Raw genomic sequence first — 27135 nt, forward strand, 5'->3', positions numbered from 1 at the left:
CTATTTATATAACGATTTGGAGAAGAGTGATATGTGCCTCAAGCAAAAAAAAAAAAAAAATTACAATAAATAACTCGAGGTGGTGGTTTTTTTTTATATATATATATATATATATATATATATATCCACACACTGTATGTGTGGATGGATATGTGCGTGTGTGCGAGTGTATACCTGTCCTTTTTTCCCCCTAAGGTAAGTCTTTCCGCTCCCGGGATTGGAATGACTCCTTACCCTCTCCCTTAAAACCCACTTCCTTTCGTCTTCCCCTCTCCTTCCCTCTTTCCTGATGAGGCAACAGTTTGTTGCGAAAGCTTGAATTTTGTGTGTATGTTTGCGCTTGTTTGTGTGTCTATCGACCTGCCAGCGCTTTTGTTCGGTAAGTCACCTCATCTTTGTTTTTTATATATATATATATATATATATATATATATATATATATATATATATCCCACGTGGAATGTTTCCTTCCATTTTATATATATATATATATATTATATATTATATATATATATATATATATATATATATATATATTTTTTTTTTTTTTTACAATCTTGTTCCCAGGACAATATCTTGCGGTGCTGAAACTCCCCCGGATCTTGCATGTCCCCGACGTCCACATTTGTAGTCGGTCTTCTATGTGGCCCACAATGGGAAGAATAGAAGGGACATGGATACCAGATTCACATGCAACATTCATTCCAAAAGAATTAGCAATGACCGAAAGGGAAACTCTTCCTGTAAAAGAACTGGTTAGGTTGCACCGTCCAAGATTCTCCTTTTTGAAAACAAAATCCCTATGGCTTCATGCATCCTTTTTCTTACGATGTACTGCAAGGAATTTAGCCATTGACTTAAAAGTTTCCATTTATCCATTGACTAATGCTGTTGCCGAAAACATCATAATATTTACTCTAGTTTGAATTTTCTTTTGGACTTTGCATCACCACTTGTGCTTGTAGGTCCAAAAATTCTGACACATTTACTGTCAATGATTTATTCTTCGTAATTTAAAGGATTCATGCAACTTGCAGTAGATTTTGGATTCAAATCATCGAATAATGGAAAGTGTGGTTCATTTTATACAAAGACATAATCCATCATTTCCTTGAAAAGTCATATCATTTATCTATACTCATAAAATTTTTATCCTAAATACATATATTTCTCCACTTGATTGCTGTAATGTAAAAGTTATAGTTGTGAGGAAAGTGGATTCACTTCTTTCATTTATTCTCTGATTCATCCGGCATTCATACCTGCACATACATGGAAATGGATTTTCAAACACAATTCCAAAATGAACAAGACCCATTAAATAACTACTATTTGTATGAATCTTAGTTTCTTTTGACATTCAACAATAAATCAAGAACTCTTAACGTCTAATTATGACACTTTTTTGAAGTTCAACATCAATCAGTTTCCCCTCGCGTTTGATGCGAGTCTCTTACAAAGCATATCTGTGTCGTCTATATCGATTCTAACTCTCACGCCGACATCAGTTGTTTTGCGCGGGAAATTATCTTTGCAGCATTAACCGTCACTCATGATTCACTGCCTAAACGCATCACTTCACACGTTTACACATCTAAGCGTGCACTTGAAATTATATATGAACATTCACTGGGAACCTCTTTTGATTATGCAGCGTCATTTTCGGGAAACATTTCTTTCTTCTTGAAGGTCATTCATATCCTTTATAAATCTTGATGACATTAGCAATGCTAAAGTTCCATGTTTACCCAAACACAGGGGAAGCCTATCTCCACTATCTTCTTTGCAGCAATCGATAGTAATAGTTAGTCTCTATTTCTACAATCTGTGTCACAGATTAATTATTTCAGTTTAAAGTTTTCTAACACTAAACACACACAATTTATTGTTATGTTTTTACGAGCGTCCATCTCTGTCACTCGCAAAACCATTCCTCCCTATCTTCTAATCTTCATTAAATTTTTTCAAGTCGTTATGGGAAAATAACCCTTTAATTTTGTTAGATCCCGGGTATGCTAACAGATAAGCCATCTGATCCGAAGGTTGCTGTTGTAACCTTTGAATGACACTTCCCCATTGAGCATCTCTTTTCTGTAACTGTGCCATATGCGCACGCAAATTGACGTAGTACGTCTTATATGGATTTTCCTGCAGCAGCAATACAGGGAATTCTGAGTTATTATTTACTTCAATCTCTTTGGTCAAACTCTGTGGTGACCTTGATAGAGTGTCAGCAATAATGTTTTGTTGTCCTGAGACATGCACGATCTTAAATTGGTATTGTTGCAGAGCGAGAGTCCATCTAGCTAGTCTGGGGTGTAACAGTTAATGATTGATGATCGCAATATACGATAGTCTTTGACCCATATAGATAATAATGAAATTTTTTAAATCCCCAGATGACTGCAAGAGCCTCTAATTCTGTCGTCGTGTAAGTTCGTTCACAGTTGGACAAAACACGACTAGCAAACGCAATAGGACAGAAGATGAGTTGCCCATTTATCTTGCATACTTGGAAAAGGCACGCTCCAATACCCACATTCGACGAATCTGTTGACAAGTAAAATTCTTCTTGCATGTCCGGATGGTACAAAAGCGGTGCATTTACTAATTGCTTCTTTATCTCTTCGAATGCTTCTTGACACACTAATGTCCAGAGCCAGGGCACATCCTCCTTCAGCAGACTATTTAAGCTGCTGCGTTCATCGCCTGATTTGTTATGAATCTTCTAAAAAATGAGGCCAGGCCCATAAACCCTTTTAATTGCCTCCTATTCCTGGGTGTTGGAAACTTACTAATCACAATTAGCTTCTCCTTGGTTGGTAAAATTCCCTTTGCGTCAATTATATGCCCCAGGAACTTGATTCTGTTTACTGCAAAATGGGGTTTCTGTAGGTTAGCAGTTATTCCCATGGTTTTGAACACGTCCAACACTCGGTTCAGTAAGGTAACATGCTCCTCCCAAGTTTTCGATGCAATAAGCAAATCATCAACAAACACTGTTATCCTGCTTCAGAGTTCTGGGCGTAGTGCATAATCTAGAGCTGCTATAAAGATTCCACTAATGTTGAGTCCGAAAGGAACTACAGTAAATTGGTAACTTCTTCCGGAATAAATGAAAGCCGTATACTTCCTTGATGACTCATCCAGCTTGACTTGCCAATAAGAGCTCCGCAAATCAATGCTCGTCAAATATTGGACATCCTGGAACCGTTGTATAAGTTCGTCTATGTTTTCCGGATGTGTTCTCACTGGAATTATGATTTTATTTATTTCTCTGGCGTCGAGTACCAGTCTAACAGTCCCATTTGCTTTTGGCATGACTAACAATGGGGAGCAGTATGGGCTTGTAGAGGGTTCGATCAAACCCCATTTCAACATGCGATCTGTTTCCTTTTGAACTTGAGCCTTTAACCTCCAGGGAACAGGATAGAAAGTTCTACAATACGTTTCGTGCGGTTTAACGTAGAGATGGCATATGTATCCCTTAATAACTCCTGGCCTTTCATCAAAAACTTTATCATACGTTAATAATAATTCATTGAGCTGCTTCTTCTGATCTTCGATAATGCAGTCGGATTCATTTAACTTTTCAAACACTAATTGACTGAAATCTTCTTTGACTTGGAACTCATTAATTACGTGCTCTTTCAAATTTTGGGCTGTCCTGATTACTTGCACACTGATCCCACAGTTATATTTTCTCGTAAGGCTTTTTTTTTTTTTTTTTTTTTTTTTTTTTTTAACAACTCCAACTCAATTTCTTGTTTATTAACATTCAACCAAATTTTTTCTGTTTTAAAATCTATTCCGCTTCCGTATTGACGTAGGCTGTCGACTCCGATAATGCAATCTACCACCAAATTTTTCACAACAAGGAATGTGCTTAATATTGCTACATTTCCGAATTCCACACCAAGTAGTTACTGCACCTTTACATTAGCCGATCGAGCCCCAACGGCGCCTATTATTCTGCAATCTTGAACTGGAAATACTGGTACTCATCTTATATTTCTGATCCTGTTGAATAGTGCCTCCGAAATAACATTTGTGGTTGCAGCTGTGTCTAAAACTGCCACTATAGGTACGGTCTCCATAATGACTTGCACTTCGGCTACTGCCACCTGTTCCTTATCCTCATCTTGTGGTTCTAAGTCCTCGGTCAGTTCATCTGCCAGTAATCGTCCATCATTATACGTTAGCATGAGTACACATATCTTGTTGCCCCTCAACCAATTGTTGACCGCTCCTCCGGGGCACGAGTGGGTCCTTACAACTTTGCTGGATTTTGATTTGTCTGCTGGTTGACATCATTCGTCACTTCGGTAATTACCGGTTGATTCGTAGATGTCTGTCCCCACTGATGTTGGCTATTTGAATTCATTCCTCCCGGTTGATTCCACTTTCTATTATTGTTATTATTCCAGGCTTGGAGTCTGAAATTTCTTTCGTTCCCCCACACGGGATTGTATCTTTTCCCATTCTTGTTGTTCCTTGAATAGCCCCTCGCAAGACCATTGCCGGGATTACTATTGAGATTTTGAGGGGTTTCTCCATTATTTAATGATCTCTGTTCATTCCTTCTAAGTCTCGATTGATCGCCATTGGTATAACACATACTTCCACCTTGCCTACCGTTTGGCGGGGGTTCTATCTCCCTATATTGGAATCTGTTATTACGTGCTTTCTGGTTGTTCTCTTCGATAATATCTATATGGTCTAACGTCGTGAGGAACGACTCCAAGTCTTTGTCGTTGCCGTAAATCCCTCAATTGATTCTGGATGCTAGTTGGTAGTCTTGCCTTAAGTATGTTTATTATGTCTGGCAAGGGCATAGATCTGTCCCAGTATCTCGTTTTATTTATATATTTTTCAAAATACCTTCTAAGGCTTCCTTTCGAAAAGGAGAAAGGCTCTGGGTAGAGCACCTTCTGCCTTAGGCGTTCCAGTACCCCTTCTGACCAGAACTTTGCTAAAAACGCCTTCTCAAAATCGTCATATGTCGGGCAAACAGAAGTCATGTCCGAGGCCCAGATTGCCCCCGAACCTTGTATATATCCTGTAACAAAACTGATCTTCTGCCACTCCGACCAATTTCTGGGTAGCACTCCTCTGAAACTTCGAATAAAAACAATTGGATGGACCCCCCTTTTGTCAGGGTTAAAAATCTGGAATTGCCGATTCTTTATCATTTTTTCTTCGTCATGGCAAAGGCTTTCGTAATCTCCGTTAGATAAGAATTCACGCGAACAAGCAGCTTGTGGCAATTTAATGTTTGAATTACTTACACAAGTCGGTATTGTGTGCGAATGAGCAGTATCTGGCTCTATAGTTGCTGGCAACTTCTGCTGCTGCCCTGTATTCATTTGTTCTGAGCTTTGTTGTGAAGCGCGCATCGACTCTTCTATCGTTTGTTTCCAATGCTCCAAATCAGCACCTAACTGCTGTCGCACCTCCTCAAGTCCTTTCGCAAACAAATTCTCTTCCTGTTTGCCAGATAAACTCTGGAATGCTGCCTTAACATTTTGCTCAACGTTTTCACACATTAGCCTTTTGTTTTCTAATGTGATTTCGGATAATTTACCCATTAGTACGTTAATTTGGTGGTCTATAACGTCTTGACGCTCTGTCAGATGTTCAACGCTTTCCTTTAGGTTAGCCTGTGTACGTGCCAATTCAGGAAGTTGCGCAATTGCACATGACATGGCGTCTTGCTTTTGTACTAATTGCGGAACCATTTCCACTTGTTCCCGTACAGTATCTATCTTAATAGCCACATACTCCTTCATTTCGACACATACGCAGTGAGTAGATTCCTCACATTGTGCTTTCACCAATTCTATTTGTGCAGTTAATTTTCGTTCCGTCTCTTCGGCCTGATATTTGAGTTCTTTGGTCTTCGCCTCTATCCGCTGCTCTAATTCGGAAAAACTGTCTTGTAACTGCTGCTTAATCTCAGTCTGGACTAATTTCATTTCTTCTTGAGTTTGAGTGACTGTCACTAATTGTGCATTAATATCGGTTTTAGATTTTCCTGCCCTTCAGTAACTGAGGCTAATTTCGCGTTAATGTCGGTTTTCAAAGTATTCATGCTCTCGGTTATCATCTGCATCTGTCTCATGATAATTACCAATGGATCTAATCCCTGCTGCGCACTTGCTGTTACACCTCCAACTGTGTCTACAGGGCGTTCTATTGCGCTATCTGTAGCCATCGGTCCTACAACACTTCTTACTGCGTCATTATTATCAGTGCTAACAGCTGAAGGCTGTTGCGTGCTGCTTTGCTCTGCTTGACTCATCCTAAACATTGCCCTAGTTAAAACCATATAAATGTTCTACTGTCACTATATATAACTCCCTTCTACTGTCACTATATGTAACTCCGTTCACACAAGAGTACTTCTGTGTCTACTTTCTTAATGTACATATACAGATAAATGCAACTGGGACAGGTCAATCAAAACACATCTAACATGAACACAGTTAATCAATGTTCAAATATCAAATAACACTAAACAGAAAAGCGTATATTTCAACTATACTAGCAAGCTTTAATAATAAAAATATAGATCTGGCCTTTTGTCTGCGCCCAGCGTGCTGTCTTTCGGCTTTATTTGTAGATCCAATTATATCACCTGCGAGTCTTTCCTCTCTTTTCCAAGCGTCAGTTAGGTTAGCTCGTCTTAGTTGACATGAAACAGAGAACAAAATTATTTTAGAAACGTCCAAAAACGTGTCCTGTCACGGATTGGCCATTTTAACATTTTATTATTACTGTTAAACACTGCATTCAGTCGAGAGAATTAATCGTGTGGACAATTTGTTTCTTTTACGAAATATTGCGAATTCCAGATGTGTACGAAGCCTTTTTGGACGATTTAACACAGACTCAGTGATTGCAGGCTCTCTTCGACACAGCTGAAACTTCCCCACTAATTAGAGGGCCAACGTGATCATCAAATGATTTAGAAAAAACTCATTCGTTCATTCACTCCAGAACAAAAGAAGTCACAAACCTTATTTATGAAGGAAATTGTGTATTAAATCCATCTCCATTACATGTCCAGATCTCCGGTGATTCCACGTCTTAATTATTTTCCGTTTACAGTCTCTTTCTCTTCAAACATACCGCTAGCAGCACAAATGTTAACTGGCTCGCTTTAGCGAGAAGAAAAGCAGAATATGTATCTCTCAGAAACTCGTCAATCCTTCAACCGATACTCCAGAAGCTGTCCTCGTTACCCCTCTAACAACCATGGAGAATGCATGTATGCATCTCTGTTATTTCAAAGAATAAACGCACTAGAAAATACTTTGGCATCGTCGAGCTGTCGCCGCATATGTTACAAGAAAATCAGATCAGATACTTTTCCAAAGTGAATGAATGTGGATGGTTTGATTGACAATGATTAATTGGTGCGTGGTAGAGGGTATTTTCTGTGGGGACATTACACATGCTTGAAATCTATTAATTCCAAACAAACTGGTCTTCATACTCATTGCTCTGTTTTAGTAGTTCGTTCACAACATGTTAATGGCCAATATAAATATCTAAAGAAATCTGGAAGAAAGTTTTAAGGACAAAAGTGTTCTTCTACATGGAAAATTCTACCAACATATCATTCCTGATGTTATGTCCAAACCTTCCCACTGAAGAATTGTTGTATAAGCTTTCTTCTACGTTTCTTTTGAAATCTCTCAGAACCTCTACTACATTGTATAAATATCTAGGGCTTCTTTTTAAATCTTTTTTTTTTGCTATATTGTGAATACCTTTGTGACTGTCAGTATTACAGCATTTTTATGCACACTCCTAGTACTAATTATCTCACATCATCACTGTTAAAACCTGAAAGGTGAGACAGTGGCATCAACTACTGGCTGGCATCCAACCACAGTTATGCTTCCTTTGTCTTCATTGAGGCTGAATGTAGATTGAGAGGCTGGGTGTACTAGCAATGCTTGACGCACTTATCACAAAGACATGACAAATGCTATGATGAGAAATGTGACCCACATGCCAACTTCCACCACATTTATAATTTGAATATTACCTTCCAGTGGCAATACGTTATAGCTTTTCAAATGTGTGTTTGGTTCATGTTACTAACTTCACCTCAAGCTACATTAATCACTGTCCTTTCCGTAGCTCTGCCTTGTGAATTATGATCACTTCTAACTTTCAGGTTTTCAGGTCTGATCTCATAGCATTTCATTGTTGATTATCCTTTTCACCTTCTCCTCCTCCTCCTCCTCCTCCTCCTCTTCTTCTTCTTCTTCTTCTTCTTCCTGCTCTTCCAATGCTCTGTCTCCTTTGATCTAATGATACCCTACACTGTCCTTCACCAGTATTTACTTAATCAACTCTTACTAGTTTTACTTTGCCCGTCATTGTTATCCCTTTGGCCGGATGAAGGAACCATGGATTGGAAACTGGAATTTTTGTGTTTTCTTTTTAGTGTGCTTATCTTAATTGCTGTTTGGTAAGTTGGTAAAACATTTCGTATTTCATTCTAATATATTGAAGCACAAGTGATGAAAGAAAAGACAGATCCTTATTTAAGCAGTTGCATCTAGAACATAAGTACAGTATAGCTGGAAAAGACAACATGCCTCTGTTTTCTGGAATCAGTCGTTTAGAGTTTAAAGGAAATGGTGATTGATTATCAAAATACAGCTATTGTTTCTTGTAGTAACACTCATCTTCAAAGATCTCATGCCTTCTAGCTCCATTTAATTAAACACTTGAATTTTCAAATATTAGATTTCCTCCAACATTAGAAAGAATCCTTAAGTAATAGTAAAATGTAATAATACTGTACCAACAACTCTTATTTTGATATTGTTTTACCAGGCAACCAGTTTTGATGTTCCAGTTATGTCATCTACCAACTTGTTCCATGAATGACATCAAGTACCAGTCGTTTCTGTATAAGACAACAAGGCACCAATAATTATATCTGGTTCCATAGATAGGAGCATGTTTGCTCTTCATGCATGTTACAGCAAGTTTCATATCTTACAGAGCACAGATGCTCATGAAGTTTGGGTATCTAGAGAACCTGATACAATTATTGGTGTTGTGTCGTATTCCTTCTTTATGCTACTTGTACAAATGGTATGAAGAAGAAAACCTATTCTCGTTTTCTTTGTGCAACATATTGCTGCAGAGTTTACTGAACAACTACTTATTCAGTTCTTCTTTTAATTTAGATTCCTCTCAGGTCTGCCCAGTCATTTCCATCATAGCATTTGGTTGATTAAATCTTATTTTTATATCAGCAATTATCGTTTCTAACACAGTCCGAATTTTCATTTGTCACATAGCTTCGCATTCAGCTTTGAAACCCTTTATGGAAATACTGTGATTTTTATTACAGGAGGAGATTGCAAAACTGCTGAGATTTGAATCATCTTCAAAGCCAGCTGGTGAGAAGGTGACATTGCCCGAGTACTGCAGTCGCCTTAAGCCTGCTCAGAGGGACATATTCTATCTTGCTGCACCCAGGTAACTGACACCATGAAATGATACAAATGATTTAAAAGCAGGTCTTAAATAATGCATTGGTTACATTTGGATATTTATTAATTGAGAATGAGAGTATTAGAACAATAACTATGCTGGCAACCCTGTGCATGAACAAACAGCACTGTAGCCTCCCCCTTTGCATGGGGGCACTGTAGCCTCCAGCTTTGCATGGCAGCTAGGTTGAATCACACCCTTTACTTGGTAAATGCTGCACCACAACAGTATGTCCAGGCAATCTCCATCAAAGAATTTTTGACAAGAAATAGCAATCATGTTGTTTCTGAACCGCTTATTCATGGGATCTCAGTCACTATGCCTTCTTTTTATTCCCGAAGCTCAAAAACCAATTGAATGGCTGTTATTTGGATACTTTGAATAATACCCAGAAGAGCATAACCAAAAAACTGAAAGGTATTCCTGCAGAAACATTCCTGAACAGGTGTGAAGAATGGAAACACAGCCATCACTGTGTAACTGCTAAAGGCAACTACTTTGAAGTAGAAAACCTTCATATGAAGAAATAATAAAATTAGTAGATACAAAATAATCAGTCTTGTTTATTTTCTAACATACTTCGTTTATGAATGAATGAATGGAAGATTGAGGATGGAATGTGACAATATAACTCACCATATAATGGAGGTGTGAATCGCAGAAAGACACAACAAAAAGACTTCAGAATGCTAGGTTTTGCCCAACAAGGCCTTTGTCAAACACACACACACACACACACACACACACACACACACACCCGCACCCGCGCGCGTCCACAGAGACTGTGTGTGTGTGTGTGTGTGTGTGTGTGTGTGTGTGTGTGTGTGTTTTACCTATTTTTGACAAAGGCCTTGTTGGCAGTTTCGACGTTTTGACAGTCTTTTTTGTTGTGCCTCTCTGTGACTCAGTATCTCCGCTATACGGTGAGTAGCAACTGTCCTTTTAGTTATATTGATACTTCATACATGTAATTGTTTAAGTAAATGTGAGTAATTTAGAAAAAAATGCAAGCTTTCATATGCATACATGGTAATAAAAACAATGTATACAAAATTTTTGCGTGTTTAGAGGAGATAAAAAAAGAATACTTTTTTGTGTGGCAAAAGTGGCACAGGTGCACTGTTTTCCCAAGAGCAGGCCATTAAGGTTTTGATGGTAGTGACAGTGTTCAAACACATCTTTCATATATATATTATTATATAAATGTTGCTGAAAAATGTTATTTGTTTACATTACTGCACAACTGACATGTGTGCTAATGATTGTATGATACACCAGAACAATGTAGCATTTTATGAATAATAGCTGCAGCTTCAACCAAATGGGCTACCAGCTTTTCTGCAGTGTCTTGTACACCAACGTTTCGTCTCCGCTCACAAAAAGGAATCTTTATGAGGTGTGGTTGAGAGAACTTTGATGTAAATGCAACATAACATTAAAACTAATGATATAATTGTTTATCAAGGGATGTGGATACTGCCAGCAGCAGTGGGAACTTACCCTTTTTACCAGTAAGATGTAATCATGTTGCAGATCATATTCCAATGTCAAGATGTTGCATACGAAGCTTTGTCCCTGAGCATCATGTCTTCTGTGGTTCTGCCTAGTTCCTTTAAGTCTTCTGTAACTTCTTTTATCTGTGCTGTGGTGGCCTTCTCGACAACCTGGTTATGTCCAGCCAACTTCAACCAACTTTTCCCTATTACATCTGACAATTCTTTTGTGGGGCGGCAGGTGGAATTAATACTTGTTAATTAATGATGGAATGTAGAAAAGAAAAGATGCTTTTCCCAGCCGATGCACCATTTGTGGGGCGGTGGGTGGAATTAATTGTTATATAAATGTTCCTATTATTTATGCTGTCTTTTGCCGTTCTCAACACTGGCTCTCTAACTACAATATTGGCAACCAGAAAGTGATTAGCAAAATGTGAAGCCTGTAATTAGAATTCCTAGTGCCCACTTCATCTGAGAAATACACTTATATCTACAGCTTATAACTCTGAGGAATTAGGAAATTGTCTGGGATTCATAATCAAAAATGATCGTGTAAAAACGTTCGCTATATTCTGAAAGTCACAGATGAAAAAAAAAGAATCCACACAATCTGACTAACAGAGCAGTTCAGAGTCTAATGCGCTGATACAACAATAACTGTTCAAATTAAATGTATAAGTGAATGCTCGCCATAATTTGATGATAATGTTCATCAAACGCCACGCTAAATAATGGTAGAATGTCTGTCCCGCAGCGGCACGTGAAAATACGACATACGCAAACTGAAGATAGATCATTAAAGTCATCCCAGAATTAACACTTCACTCGAAAACGATTTCATGGTTGCGCGTATCCCGAGTAACTTATTACGGCATCCGAGGCTGTTTATACCAATGATACCGACGCGACGCGACTCCTGGCACAGGTGGTGTGCTATTCAGTGTCTGGAGAGAACTGGGGCCTTGCTTCCTCGCGCAGTGTTCTTATATATAAAGCTGCGGTGTGGATGGCTAAGGGAAAGCCTGATCAAATCGGCTCTCCCGACTAGCCGCTGGGCTAGTAATGCACCACATTAAGTTATTGAATAAATCATCGCTTCCTTTGCTGATGGCCGATGGAGCTCTCAATTTAAATGTGCATTCAGCACACAGGTAAGTAATCATAATAAAAGTCTGACATGGCTAAGTAAAATATTTTGGGCGAGAGAATTAATTTAATTACACTACACGCAGTAGACGAGCTCTGAACTTGCCCTTTGGAGATACGCTATCGTTGTAGTTTTATAGTTCTTCAGTTGAAACTTCTCACATCTTTATGATTATAGCGGATCTCCATTCTACTTAAATTTAGATATCCTAGCCTTATTTATTCGCCTACTTAATCTATCTTGCTTCCTTAAATTTTAAGACAAAAACCAGAAAATCATGAATTTCCACTAAAATTTTAATTTGTGAGATCCAAAGTACTGTTTCTATTAAATTATTATGAAAAAGGAATCTAAATATAAATTTTTAAGTCTCTAGCTCTTTTCTGTTGCGCCAATGATTTTTACAGAAAAATGTCCAAATTTCGAAAATGGTTAAAGTTATTGAACTGACATTCAACACAGATGAGGTGACTTACCGAACGAAAGCGCTGGCAGGTCGATAGAAACACGAACAGACACATACATACACACAAAATTCAAGCTTTTGCAACAAACTGTTGCCTCATCAGGAAAGAGGGAAGGAGAGGGGAAGACGAAAGGAAGTGGGTTTTAAGGGAGAGGGTAAGGAGTCATTTCAATCCCGGGAGCGGAAAGACTTACCTTAGGGGGAAAAAAGGACAGGTATACACTCGCGCACACACACACATATCCATCCACACATACAGACACAAGCAGACATAAGCAGAAATATGTCTGCTTGTGTCTGTATGTGTGGATGGATATGTGCGTGTGTGCGAGTGTATACCTGTCCTTTTTTCCCCCTAAGGTAAGTCTTTCCGCTCCCGGGATTGGAATGACTCCTTACCCTCTCCCTTAAAACCCACTTCCTTTCGTCTTCCCCTCTCCTTCCCTCTTTCCTGATGAGGCAACAGTTTGTTGCGAAAGCTTGAATTTTGTGTGTATGTTTGTGTTTGTTTGTGTGTCTATCGACCTGCCAGCGCTTTCGTTCGGTAAGTCACCTCATCTTTGTTTTTATATATAATTTTTCCCACGTGGAATGTTTCCTTCTATTAAAGTGACATTCAACACATGTTGATTTAGTATTACTCCTGACATGCTAGAAACGTTTCAGGTTATTTACTTGATTTTTAAAGTATTGCGCAACATTTATGACGTCGGAGCTAGTTACAGCGGACTAGGCTGGCACACAATGGAAAGACTGATGAGAATTTTATAAGGCGTGAGTAGGCTGCTTCCCTACACTTTGATCTGTGTGTACAGTCCCTGTTTTTTCCCCTTTTCTTCTGAATTTCACTTTTCTTTTTAGGGCCCAATATCTTTTGTAATATTTTCCTCTCTATTTTTGCCATCTCCTAGGTCCTGTTTAGTTTTAATGATTATACGTATTTCGTTGTAAATATGTTGCATGAGGTTGTAAACTAGTTCCATTTTTCTTGCTCCCCACGTATTTGAATCTGCCTACATTGATTATTCCGTGTCCTGTTCGCAATTCTGTTGTCACTTTCATTAATTGTGGTTTTTTAATGATATTCTCAGGCCTGTTTTCTGGGCTAGTTCATGTAGATTTTGCAGCTGTGTCTCTTTCTGAAAGTCTTTTTCATACCACTAGCCATCAGCAAAGGTGAAGCAGTCTGAATTGCAATTCCTCCATGTAACTGAGGCTTATGCCTATTGCACCTTCTTTCTGGCATTGTTATCTCCATTCTCAAATTATCTTTTCTAAAGCTAAATTAAATAGTGCTGGTGAGGGTCTGTCATCTGGTCTCCCTCCTGTGTTAAACTCAAAACTTCCTATACTCTTCCCTGAAATCACACATATTTCATGATTTAACATGCATATATTACACCCTTTTGTGTCTTTCACATTTATTTAGTCCTCATTGTGATGTGTTTCCACCTAATTATTAATTATCTCATTTACAAAATTTTCTTTTTCAGTGTAGTACATTTCAGTATTTAGTTTTAGTTTTAAGTGAGTAGTCATTTTCATACATATTATTTTTTGTGGGATTAGTGAAAAACAGATGATTATATTATTTGTTACATTGTGAATTATATACAAGGTGTGTTAACTTCACATTTATATATTTTCTTTCTTTGTTCTCATTTTGTTTTGTTCTCCAAACTTCAGTCGTGCTTTGGCAGAAACCTCTCCATATTTTGAAGCACTGAAACAAAAGGATGTAGAAGTACTATTTTGCTATGAACCATATGATGAGCTGGTTCTAATGCAACTCAGACAGTTTGACCGCCACAACTTAACATCTGTCGAAAAAGAGATGCGTCAAGATAAGGAGCCTGATGATCTTTCAAATCTTGGTATGTAAAATTCTGTGATTCAAGTGAATTAATTGTCTTTCTTGTTCCCAACTGTAGAGATGATAAACATGAAAAACCATGGTAATTGAGAGCATGGAGTTAGAGTCTGTGTGTGTGTGTGGGTGGGTGTGTGCGCGCGCGCGCATCTGCGTGCTTCATAATTTATGTTCTGAACTGAACAGTAAAAGGTTTCATGTATCTTTTTTATATTCTATGGCATTATAAGATGGTTGAAATACTCCTCTCTCTCTCTCTCTCTCTCTCTCTCTCTCTCTCTCTCTCTCTCTCTCTGTTTTTCTGTCATTGAGGAGGTACTAAGTAACAGTAACTGGTTCATTTTCAGCTACACAAACATGTATTATGCTAACTTGTCATCCAAGTATGGTGCAGCTTGTCATCAAAACTTACTGCTCTAAGTGCTAAATTCATTTTTTAGTGAAGATAAGCTGAAATCGTTAGACTGAACCAATTACAAATATTGTAGATTTAGTCACTTCAGAGAAGGAACCAACATAGATGATGCTCCAGTTGATATGTAATCTCAACTTATCTTCTTATGACTCCAATTTATGTCCTGATCATGACTTGTAAACCTCTAAATAACATTCTAGAAGTATGTAATAGACCGTGAAGAAAAGTTATTTAAATTTTGTATTCTTTTGTTGCACAATAGTGACAGAGTCTGATTTACGTAAGCAGAAGCAGTACTTCTTGAAAAGCCAAGAATTTCAGTTTAGATTCTATAACTCACTATTACAGTTATCTTTGTAATCATGTATCTTAGAAAAGATAGTCTCCATGGACAAATATGCCTAAAAGGAAATTCCTAGGTACTTTATATAAGGTTGGAGTCATGCAGTAACATGCCCAAACAGAAATCACAACCAAGACAGTAATTCAGTAGTTTGTGGGACCAGTCATTAATAGTTTGTGTGGACCCCATCCACTTTCTAGCATCTATTCAGAAAAATGCAAAAAGGTGTTATGGAGATCACTGGACATTTTTGAACATTTATTATCGTATGTTGGGTAAAATGTGGAATAAAAGTGGCTTTTTGAGATAGAAACGAGATCAAATTCTTCATTTTACAATAAACTGACAATGGCTGTTACAAGGAATTATAAATAAATTATCACTGAAAGTGCTTAGGTCATGCTGGTCAAATATGTAGTGGAAATTGTAATTTTGTTCTTCAGAATGTAACAAACACTCACAGGAAGTGACAGATGTGAAATTAATGTTGAATTTGACTTTTCTAATGAAGACACAATAGTAATTGATATCAGATAGAGAAGTATATGCTCTAAGAGCTACGTTATCACTTAAAACAAGCAGACATTGTGTTCTGATGGTTGTTTGATATGTTTTATAATGGACAAAAGTGGCAAAGCAATGTTGTAATGTATGGAAAAGGAAGATGTTTACCACTCACATTAGCCTCAGCACTACAGCTGATAGGATGTGGAAACTATTACAAATATATGTAACTGAATGAAGTAAACTGGATCAGCGAGGCAATTCACTTTGATGAGACAGTGAAGCATTTACTTATGGTGACATGGGTAAATGATAACTAATTTAATTTGCTACTTGTACAGGAGGATTAAATATAGTGAAAGCACAGAAATAGTTTTTTTAACTACATGAAGATCTTAATCCTGCCTCTCAGAGTTTTATTTATTTCATCCAAGGATCATCCCATATTGTAATTATGCTCTACTAGGATAGGACAGATGGTCAGCCATCATCTTGATGAAGGGACCATCCCAGCATTTGCCTGAGGTGATCTAGGAAAACAATGGAAAACCCAAATCGGATTGGGCAGACAGAGTGAACCCCATCATCCTGAATAGGAGGCCAGTGCTTTAACAGCTGTGCTCCCTCATTTGCTTGATTTCTATTATACACTGTTGTTTGATTTACACACACAAATCTTCATACAACTAACAATATAAAAGTGGAAAATCCAGGAAGAAATGATGACAGTATTATGAAATGGATAGATTGCTACTTGCCATATAGTGGAGATGATGAGTTGCAGATAAGTACAACAAAAATACTGTCAAAGAAATAAGCTTTTGGCCAGAAAGGGCTGCATCAGAATTAAACACCACACACACACACACACACACACACACACACACACACACACACAAGCATATGTATGTGTGTGTTGTCTAATTTGGATGAAGCCCTTTTTGACCAAAAGCTTACTTTTTTGACCATCTGTCTGTCTGTAACTCAGCATCTCCAATATATGAGTATATGGTGAGTAGCAATCTGCTCTTTTCATAATATTGTTCATAATTGTTAATACTGGGAATAAAAACAATCTACATAAAGACCTAAAATCCCTTACCTTGCTTCAAAAAGGGGTCCAGTATTCAGGAACACACTTTCAGTAAATTGCCAGCAACCATTAAAAACTTGGTTTCAGATAAAGCACTGTTTAAACTGAGTTTTGTTTTGACAGGCAACTCCTTCTACTCTATAGATGAATATCTTAACAGGGACTGTTAGACCAGCTTAAGTAAAAATGTCTGTTAGATTTCAGTTTTTGACTGCACTTGTTCACAACAGTCCAGATTAGGTATTCTGTGTATGATAAATTTATTAAAAGTGCATAACTATGTTTTGCTGTGCCAATGTATTAATTCTGTAAACATTAGCATTTCCAGTTTAATATAATGTATCCACCTATTTTGACCGTCTTCTGACAAATGATTAGGGTAAGCGAGTATTATATTCAAATGTTATATGCTTTTTATATCATACTTTCTGACTTGTTCTACACCCATGATAATCATCCCATTTTTGGGTCTGTGGAATGAAAACAGTCTAATCTAATCATAACACTGCTGGCATGGGTAGTGATAAAATACAAGGGTTGCCCAGAAAGTAATGCACTGCATTTTTTTTCTAAGCCAAAAACAGTGCTACGTATGTGAAGCATTACGTATGTATTATTTGAAGTCTCCTGAGTGAGCGCACCAAGTTTCCGTCACTTCCGACAGATAATGTAGCTGCAGGACAGTTTCAAAATGGCATCTGTAGGTGATGAACATTACAAGCAATTTGCCGTCATTTAATTTTTCACTGCAGAGAAAGAAACTGTGGGGGATATTCACAAGCACCTGTGCAAGGTCTATGGAGCATTTGCTGTTGACAGAAGTACAGTTAGTTGCTGGGCATGGAGGGTGATGGCATCAGAATACAGTTCGGCGGAGCTCCATGATATGCAGTGGTCAGGGAGACCATCCACAGCTGGCACACTTGACATGTTGCAGCAAGCTGATGTTGTAATTTGTGAGGACAGATGCATTATGACTCGGCAGTTGGTGCGGCATCTGTCATTGAGGAGGAGGTGATACGCACAGTGAAGCACTGTCTCTGCCACAGGACAAGAATAAGTACCAGCAGGGCATACATGCCCTTGTTTCGCACTGGAGGAACACCATAGAACGGGACGGAGATTATATGGATAAATAAGGTGTATAGGTAAACCACCATGTAACTCTCATTATGTTCAATAAAGAATTGTTGAAGAAGAAAAAATGTGGTGCTTTACTTTCTGAGCAACGTTTGTAGTTGCTGCATGAGGGTAACTATTTCAGGCGACACACATTGGTTTAGGGCTCGCCAGCCAAAGGTGAATCAGAATATGGCTGGGGTTGGGTCCAGCAAGTCAAGCAGGCACAAAAACTTGTGAAGTGTCATGCAGTATTACTGAGGATTGTTCCAAAGTCCTGATGAATAGGAGACAAATCCCAAACGTGGGATTCTTGAGTTTAAGGAGATGATTATGGAGCCCTTAATCTGTGGAATGTACAAGAATCATGTCTCTGATGAGGAAGCTCTGTAGATCTGTTTACTTTGATGGTTAGTACACTGGAACTGACAGTCAAAGGATAGACCCAGTAATTTGGTTATCACTCTGGAAGACAGCCCACAAACCTTATGGTAGCTAAATACCTTATGACAGGCTGCCGCAGTGTGCACTTGAGAGCTGAAATATTCTAGTAAGCAAGTATTTTAGCACCTTAAGTATTAATAAACTGCTTCAGCTGTATTTAGTCCTTTATTATTGGATCACTAATGGTTTTGTGGCAGTAAAAGTCACATCTTCAGGTGAATTTATAACCAAAACATCAGAGCGTGAAATGCTCAGAACTTTGTACCCAGTACCTGAAGATGTGGCTTTTTGTACCACAAGACCGGTAGTGATCCAATAATAAAGGACTAAATACAGCTGAAGCGTTTATTAATACCCAAGATGACAATTCATAGCTGTGGTTTCTCTACCTCCAAGATTGTCTGCAGAAGTACTTAAGCATTAAAAGTTGTACAAGGCTGGTCCATTTTCAACAGCTAGGGAGTGGATAAGCTGAGGTCAAATTTAGCTGTATTTATCTTGAAAATGATTCACATAAAGTCCATCCTAAAACTGCAACCACAAATAGAAACATTGACATAGTGGTGTAAATGGTATTGGGTATCCCATTATTAAAGGTGTATGAAGAAGAAAACACAGTGAATATATCACAAGAAAAAGTTCATTTCACATGAAGAATTAACTGTGAGGAAGCTTTGTGGACACAAGCTGTATTTGTTGAATAGTTAGAAAAAGCAATTATGAGTCTGTCTCAAATTTCTCAGCCATTGTGAAAAGATTCCAGTTGAGTGTGAGAGCCCATTTGTTACGGCGGGTAAGACATGCAACAGGCATTTCAATCCAAAACCAGAACTTCTAAAATTATGTAGCACAACTTACATAAAGACTTATGTTGTAAATGACCACACCAAACTTCAAAAAGTTGTTTTTTATTTTGAAACTGTTGTTGATATAGCAGTCATGACCTGCCAGAACTTTCAAAATGTTTGTTGGTGAACACCACTTGCCTATAATTTTAGGCTTTGGTTTCTATGTGAATATGTGGCCCTTGTGTGTGACATGATGTTATCAAGTTTGAAACTTTTTTAATGCCCTTATTCATATGAAATGAGTCCATTATCATTATTTTACACTCTGGGACATTCAGTTGTCATTCCATATCACCCATCATACAGATGACATGTCATGTCACATTTTCACACAAACACAGTTGAACCACCTTTACTTGAGTGAACACAAGCACCAAACAGTGATGCCCCACTTACCAAAGCAACATGAAGTTGATGTTTCTTTGTGAGTGGAAAACTCTTCTCTCTTTTCTGTACCAGCATTAAGTGGTTTAACTTCAGGCCATTGTCTCGCAAGCTACTATCACTGCAGATAGGATATATCTGGATTTCTCAACAGATTCTCAAATTAATTTGTTCAGCATATGTGTCTTTCGTAAAGATGGTCTAATTAATGTGATGTGTGTTTATTATACTGCATTAAAGTACTTTTGTCTTTAATCATTAGTTAATAAAATATTATGCCATTATACATCATATTGCTTTCAGGATCTGATAGCCTGTCTCGGACATCAGTTGAAGCATTGCTACCATGGGTGAAGAGTGTGTTAGCAGGAAAAGTGCATAATGTCCGTGTGACACAGCGTTTGGACTCACACCCTTGTGTAGTCACAGTTGAAGAGATGGCAGCTGCACGCCACTTCATTCGGACGCAATCACACCAACTACCTGAGGATGCTCGCTACACTCTGTTGCAGCCGCAGTTAGAAATTAATCCTCGGCATCCCATCATTAAGAAGCTTGCTTTTCTTAGAGATTCAAACCCAAAGCTGGCTGAACTGGTTACTAAACAAGTACGTAAGTTATATGTCTACTTTGCTAATAAAATGAGACTACCAAGACTGATGAGAGACTACATTAAAAGCATTTAATGATAGTCAAAGTGTAACTTTTAATAACTATTTATTATCATGCAGAAACTAGGTTGGGATAATATCAATTGCATTTTCTGCATTTTGTTTTTATCACTGATTTTTACATTGCCTATAATGGAATATTAGATGTTATAGGACTTACAAGAAACGGTTCTTAAATGCAAGAGAAGAGTAATTCTTGTTGTTTTAATGCGATGTAATTCAGTACTTCTAAGTAAATTAGTGATATAAGGATGTGGCCACAGGTGGACAGTGGCCATTCACACATCTTTCCCCTATGTGGCCGAAATACTAACTGTCTTTTTCCAAAGCTGTTTCACAGAGGAAGACTGCGCTGTAGTTCCTTCTCTAGATTGTCACACAGATGACGAAATGGTAGATATCGAAATAGATGACAGAGGGATAGAAAAACAATTAAAATCGCTTATAAGAGGAAAGGCCGCTAGACCTGATGGGATACCAGTTCGATTTTATACAGAGTACGCAAAGGAACTCGCCTCCCTTCTTGTAGTGGTGTACCGTAGGTCTCTAGAAGAGCGTAGTGTTCCAAAGGATTGGAAAAGAGTGCAGGTCATCCCCGTTTTCAAGAAGGGACGTCGAACAGATGTGCAGAACTATAGACCTATACCTCTAACGTCGATCAGTTGTAGAATTTTGGAACACGTATTATGTTCAGGTATAATCACTTTTCTGGAGACTAGAAATCTACTCTGTAGGAATCAGCATGGGTTTCGAAAAAGACAATCATATGAAACCCAGCTCGCGCTATTCGTCCACGAGACTCGGAGGGCCATAGACATGGGTTCCCAGGTAGATGCCGTGTTTCTTGACTTCCGTAAGGTGTTTGATACAGTTCCCCACAGTCATTTAATGAACAAAGTAAGAGCATATGGACTAGAGCATATGGACTATCAGATCAATTATGTGATAGGATTGAAGAATTCCTAGATAACAGAACGCAGCTTGTCATTCTCAATGGAGAGGAGTCTTCCGAAGTAATAGTGATTTCAGGTGTGCCGCAGGGGAATGTTGTGGGACCGTGCTATTCACTATATATATAAATTACCTCCCCCCCATGAACCATGGACCTTGCCATTGGTGGGGAGGCTTGCGTGCCCCAGCGATACAGATGGCCGTACCGTAGGTGCAACCACAACGGAGGGGTATCTGTTGAGAGGCCAGACAAACATGTGGTTCCTGAAGAGGGGCAGCAGCCTTTTCAGTAGTTGCAGGGGCAACAGTCTGGATGATTGACTGATCTGGCCTTGTAACATTAACCAAAACGGCCTTGCTGTGCTGGTACTGCGAACGGCTGAAAGCAAGGGGAAACTACAGCCGTAATTTTTTCCCGAGGACATGCAGCTTTATTGTATGATTAAATGGCACAGGATAGAGTAGCATGGAGAGCTGCATCAAACCAGTCTCAGGACTGAAGACCACAACAACAACAACAACATAAATTACCTTGTGGATAACATCAGGAATTCACTGAGGCTTTTTGCGGATGATGCTGTAGTATATCGAGAGGTTGTAACAATGGAGAATTGTACTGAAATGCAGGAGAATCTGCAACAAATTGATGCGTGGTGCAGGGGATGGCAATTGAATCTCAATGTAGATAAGTGTAATGTGCTGTGAATACATAGAAAGAAAGATTCTTTATCATTTAGCTACAATATAGCGGGTCAGCAACTGGAAGCAGTTAATTCCATAAATTATCTGGGAGTGGGCATAAGGAGTGATTTAAAATGGAAAGACCATATAAAATTAATCGTCGGTAAAGCAGATGCCAGACTGGGATTTATTGGAAGAATCTAAGGAAATTCAATCCGAAAATGAAGGAAGTAGGTTACAGTACACTTGTTCGCCCACTGCTTGAATACTGCTCAGTGGTGTGGGATCCGTACCAGATAGGGTTGATAGAAGAGATAGAGAAGATCCAACGGAGAGCAGTGCGCTTCGTTACAGTATCATTTAGCAATCGCGAAAGTGTTACGGAGATGATAGGTAGACTCCAGTGGAAGATTCTGCAAGAGAGACGCTCAGTAGCTTGGTATGGGCTTTTGTTGAAGTTTTGAGAACATACCTTCACCGAGGAGTCAAGCAGTATATGGCTCCCTCCTATGTATATCTTGCGAAGAGACCATGAGGATAAAATCAGAGAGATTAGAGCCCACACAGAGGCATACCGACAATCTTTCTTTCCACATACAATAAGAGACTGGAATAGAAGGGAGAACTGATAAAGGTACTCAAAGTACCCTCCGCCACACACCGTCAGGTGGCTTGCGGAGTATGGATGTAGATGTAGATGTAGATGTAGATGTAGATGTAGATGTGTCTGTCTTAATCTTTTAAATAGCATATAATTCTGTACTTTATTTCGTTTTTATAGCACTGTGCTTATATTCTTATCATTGCATGCCTCTCTTGCACATTTCTGTCACGTCATTCTGTATTATCTCAGGATGTCCTACATATAACCGCTGGATAATGGCCTTGAGGACTGACACAGGTCATGGTAATTAAAACAATAGTAAATGTGAAACTGGTGTAGTCATTTTATTTCAGATCAGCACGACACCTGAACCCGCATGATCATGCTCCACATGTTGGACAATAAACTAAAAGAATATGTTGTGTTCAGCGGCATGCTCTGTCAGTGGTTGATGTGGTCACAGTTGGGCAGTGGCTATTCACACAAGTTGGCAGTTGTTGAGTAGATACTTACTTCCAATCTCACCTCAGTGCTCTCCCACAGCCATTCACTCCTAAAATGCTGTGCAGTAGTTGCAGTGGAAATGCTTTAGGTGTCCCTCTCACAGTTGGGATGGGGTTTATCAGTGTCTGATTTGGAATATGAAATGCTCGGTGGACTGATCTTCCACATGGCTCTTGGTCATGAAATGACTCGTGTAATAAAGTGTTGGAACCAGCAGTGGTATAAGAATAGATTGTTATCTGAGTAGGCAGTGAAATGTAAGGAGCATTTTCAGAAGCTTGCTCCTAGTGTCAGGGGATGTGGTTAGCATATCAATCCTTTCACTGCTGTGGGTGTGTGTACACTTCCCTAAAGGGCTATAGATGTCTGAATGTATCCTGAGCTGCCAACTTCTCGCCGCTGTGGATGAGTTACTTCCATATCTTCGTGAATCAACATGTTTTGAGTATTTATCTCACAACATATGTGCCTTATTGCATGCTATCATTAAAAAAAGCCTTGTTTTGATGTATTGTATTGTCTAAGATATGACAATTGTTGTGTCAGCATAATTTGCAATGTGCAAGGGCATGAGTCATGTGACTGTCCTTTGGATATAAAATCCAATTATCAAGAATGAAATGAGATACCTTCCACTTTCAATTTTAAATAAAATTTCAATATCTTATTAATATTTCATTCACTCCAGTGTATGAGCTAAAATCAGCTTTACCCAAAGTTTATGTAATGTATCTTTACCTCTGCAAAATCTTCAGAATTTCATGTAATGTCTTATTTAATTTGATACAGTGCAGTAAGTACGGTGGATAATAAAAAGAAATTCAGTACATTATCAAGCAAAAATATCTCATTGTAAGATGTGCAAAAATAAATTTTTTTCGTGTAATAGTGTTTGAAAAGTCAGAAGATTAGTATTTCATATTGGCCAGAACACCATCTCTCAGCACAAACACCAGCATTTGGTGAGCAGTATGGCCATAATAAAAGCCGCCTCAGCGCAGGATTCAAAAATCATGTCTGAAGCAGTGAAATGGTTAAGAGAATTCGAGGATATGTCACAGAGGATATGTTTATAGAAATTGCTTGGTAGTTTCTGCTTGCCGGCCAGAGTGGCTGTGCGGTTCTAGGTGCTACAGTCTGGAGCCGAGCAACCGCTACGGTTGCAGGTTCGAATCCTGCCTCGGGCATGGATGTGTGTGATGTCCTTAGGTTAGTTAGGTTTAATTAGTTCTAAGTTCTAGGCATAGTGCTCAGAGCCATTTGAACCAAGCCAGTTTCTGCTTGTTAGTAAAAGACCTTGGCAAGGCATTCAGTGTGCTAGGAGGAGGGCTTTACAGGTTTGTGTGGATGGGTTGTTTGTTGTTTAATTATGATACATAGAATGGAGTATAATTGCACATACTCCAGTTTTTGTTTTGAAACATTATAGGTGAACTTATTTTCTGTCACATATTGCCGATTTGTTAACGTGTGGGTTTGTAATAATAAAACTGAGTTTTTGGCAGCATTCAAAAAGTGCACAAATGAATTATTAATTGTTTGTTGTTCATACAGATATCATTTTAAATGTAATCATTTTCTTACAGCTGTTTTCCAATGCAATGGTCTCAGCAGGTCTGATGGAAGATCCAAGAACACTAGTTACAAGTATGAACGAGCTGCTGACTCTAGCTTTGGAAAAACACTGAGGCATTTGGCTGTGACTTAAATACTTTCATTAGTTCATCTTTCAAGTACAGGAGACATCTCAACAATGATAATATATGTTTATATCATGGCCAAAGGATTATGTATCTATCACATGTCATAGCTCATCACAAAATACTGTCAGTTGTGAGTTTGTAAATAAAATAACTGAAATCCCTGAGTGTTTCCATCATTTTCTTATAAAAATAAATTGAAAAGTAAAAAGAATGATTGAGTTTATACAAGTCAGTGTACTAGTTACTCATCGTTTGGTTTTGAAGCTTTTGCAGTAGATATGTTTGCAGACAAAACTATAAGATTTCAGGTCTGCCTGTTACACAAACAATTGTTGTTTTTCTTTTATTTTTTTAATATAAACCTAAACATGCTCCAGAACATATATGCCATTGTTCTTGGGTACTTATTCAGTTGTGTAAAATGTAAACAAGCCTTAAGTAATAGTTATTAGAGATGAAAGACGTAGCTGTTTGGCTGAATTCTGGCTGTCCAGCCGTCCTGTAAACTAGGTGACCAGATATCAAGTGGCCTATAATCAGCCAAACATTGCCACAGAGCAGCTGTAATGTGCAATTCTGAGCAAGTCTTCATAGGTCAGGTGTGGACGATCGCATCGAATTGGATAAATTTGGCCAACATCATTCATGAGTGAAGCTAGCAAGTGGCAATTGATTGGATTGATTGATTGATTGATTGATTGACTGACTTGACTACTTTATCTGTTGTGAATTGCAGTCACATTCACTTGTTGTAAGTTGATGCTATTACTGGAAATAATTATTTAATTTAAAACTAAATTATAAAAAAAGTAATTTGAGAATATTTTTAATGTTATTTTTCATTGAACTGTTTTGTTACTTGGATCAACAAAGTGTTTAACCATAGGTATGATCATTAATATCATTGAGTATATTGAATACTTGGTTAATTAAACATGTTTGGGATGTGCGAATCGTTTTGTGAAATATTGTTATAAAACACCATATAAACTGCACTGTGCAGTAGAATTAAAGGATCACTTTTTTGAAACCATGCAATTCCCACACATTGCGGCACGTAAATTTGAAATTTGGCTCAAAGGTGTGTGCAACCTTCCTCTGTAATGGTGCAAAAACAGGGTGCCATGCGATGTAACCCTTGGGCTCGATGATGCTTCTAACAGCAAGTTGTCAACAATTGTGACAAGAATCTCACATTGACACAAATTTCACCACACTTCTGTCTAATGCCACTGTGGACATGTCACACGATTGGATGATTGTCACAGCCCCTCTTACCCACACTTATGTATAAGCTTTTGGCCACAGCTTTCATCAGAAAAAGAGAAACATGCACCATTCATTCACATAAGCAAGCACACCTCATGCACACCTGACTGTCAATTCCGGCAGATGGGGGCAGAATGTCTTCCAGACACAATGCCACTCACAGTCTGCACAAAAAGGTCGTAGGGGGTGGCAGGGCATCAGTGAAACAATCCCTTTCCCTGGGGCATTGATTCCTACACATTTCACAGTTGAAAATGATAGCTCACTGTGCGATGAGCAACAGGAACACGTTCTTCACAAAATTTGACACTGCTGACACCCTGTGGTACTTCAGTCCTCCTCTAAAGACTTTGGGCGGGGTTTGGACACCCATTTGGAGCACAGCACAACTGCAATTTTTGCTCTCTTGTACAGATTGGAACCACAAAGAAACCTTTCATTTGATGAAATCTGAACATGCCAAAGGTGCTTATGCTTTTTTGGTGCTCGTGTTTTGTGTAATCCTTTGGTGTGATCATGGCAGGAAGAGACATTGAACACATGCATAAATAAAATGGCAATGGACTCCTATAAGATCCCCATAGTTCAGTGTAACCGTCAATGCAACCATCCACCTGTATTGAGAATTTTAAAAATTTATCTTTGCAAGCAGGACCTCCGATGAGAGTACAAGGTTCTTGCAGGCAGACTATTCTGCTGCTCTTTCACTGCTACATTGGTACTCTTGCACCTGATAGTAGGCCATCCAGAATCGGAGTGTGTCGAATGGGTTGTTGGATGTTGTCATGAGTTCTGTCTGTGCAGGTACAGTTTTAAAAATCTCAATAAGGGTGGGTGAGTGCCACTAAGGGTTCTGCCGAACTGGCAGGTCTTACACATGTGTCAATGTCACAACTGCACAGATAAATGTTAGTTTTGTGGAGGTCCCGCAGTGCCATGACCAGCACTTGGTAAACACTGCTGTGCGAGCCATGTGTGAACACTGAGTTTAACAGGCTGCAGCTGACTGAAACAATATATCATATGAGTGCAGTGCCAATTGCTATGATTGGGAGATAGGAAGTATGCTAGACATGGGCTACATCAGAGTAGGAGAGC

At 38.6% G+C, this 27135-nt stretch overlaps 1 protein-coding gene across 1 annotated transcript in view; it reads left to right on the forward strand.

Annotated features, from left to right (window-relative positions):
- LOC124621795 (heat shock protein 75 kDa, mitochondrial) overlaps window positions 1-24932 on the forward strand; it is a 351802-nt gene extending 326870 nt beyond the window's left edge. Inside the window, exons 13-16 of the mRNA XM_047147227.1 lie at window positions 9383-9510; window positions 14321-14508; window positions 19958-20262; window positions 24652-24932. Of these exons, the coding sequence (XP_047003183.1) occupies window positions 9383-9510; window positions 14321-14508; window positions 19958-20262; window positions 24652-24753 (723 nt within the window). The 3' untranslated portion in view covers window positions 24754-24932. The remainder of the gene's footprint in view (window positions 1-9382; window positions 9511-14320; window positions 14509-19957; window positions 20263-24651) is intronic.
- The last annotated feature ends 2203 nt before the right edge of the window (window positions 24933-27135 follow it).

Source organism: Schistocerca americana, chromosome 7 (assembly GCF_021461395.2).
Source record: "Schistocerca americana isolate TAMUIC-IGC-003095 chromosome 7, iqSchAmer2.1, whole genome shotgun sequence".
NCBI classification, from domain to species: domain Eukaryota; kingdom Metazoa; phylum Arthropoda; class Insecta; order Orthoptera; family Acrididae; genus Schistocerca; species Schistocerca americana.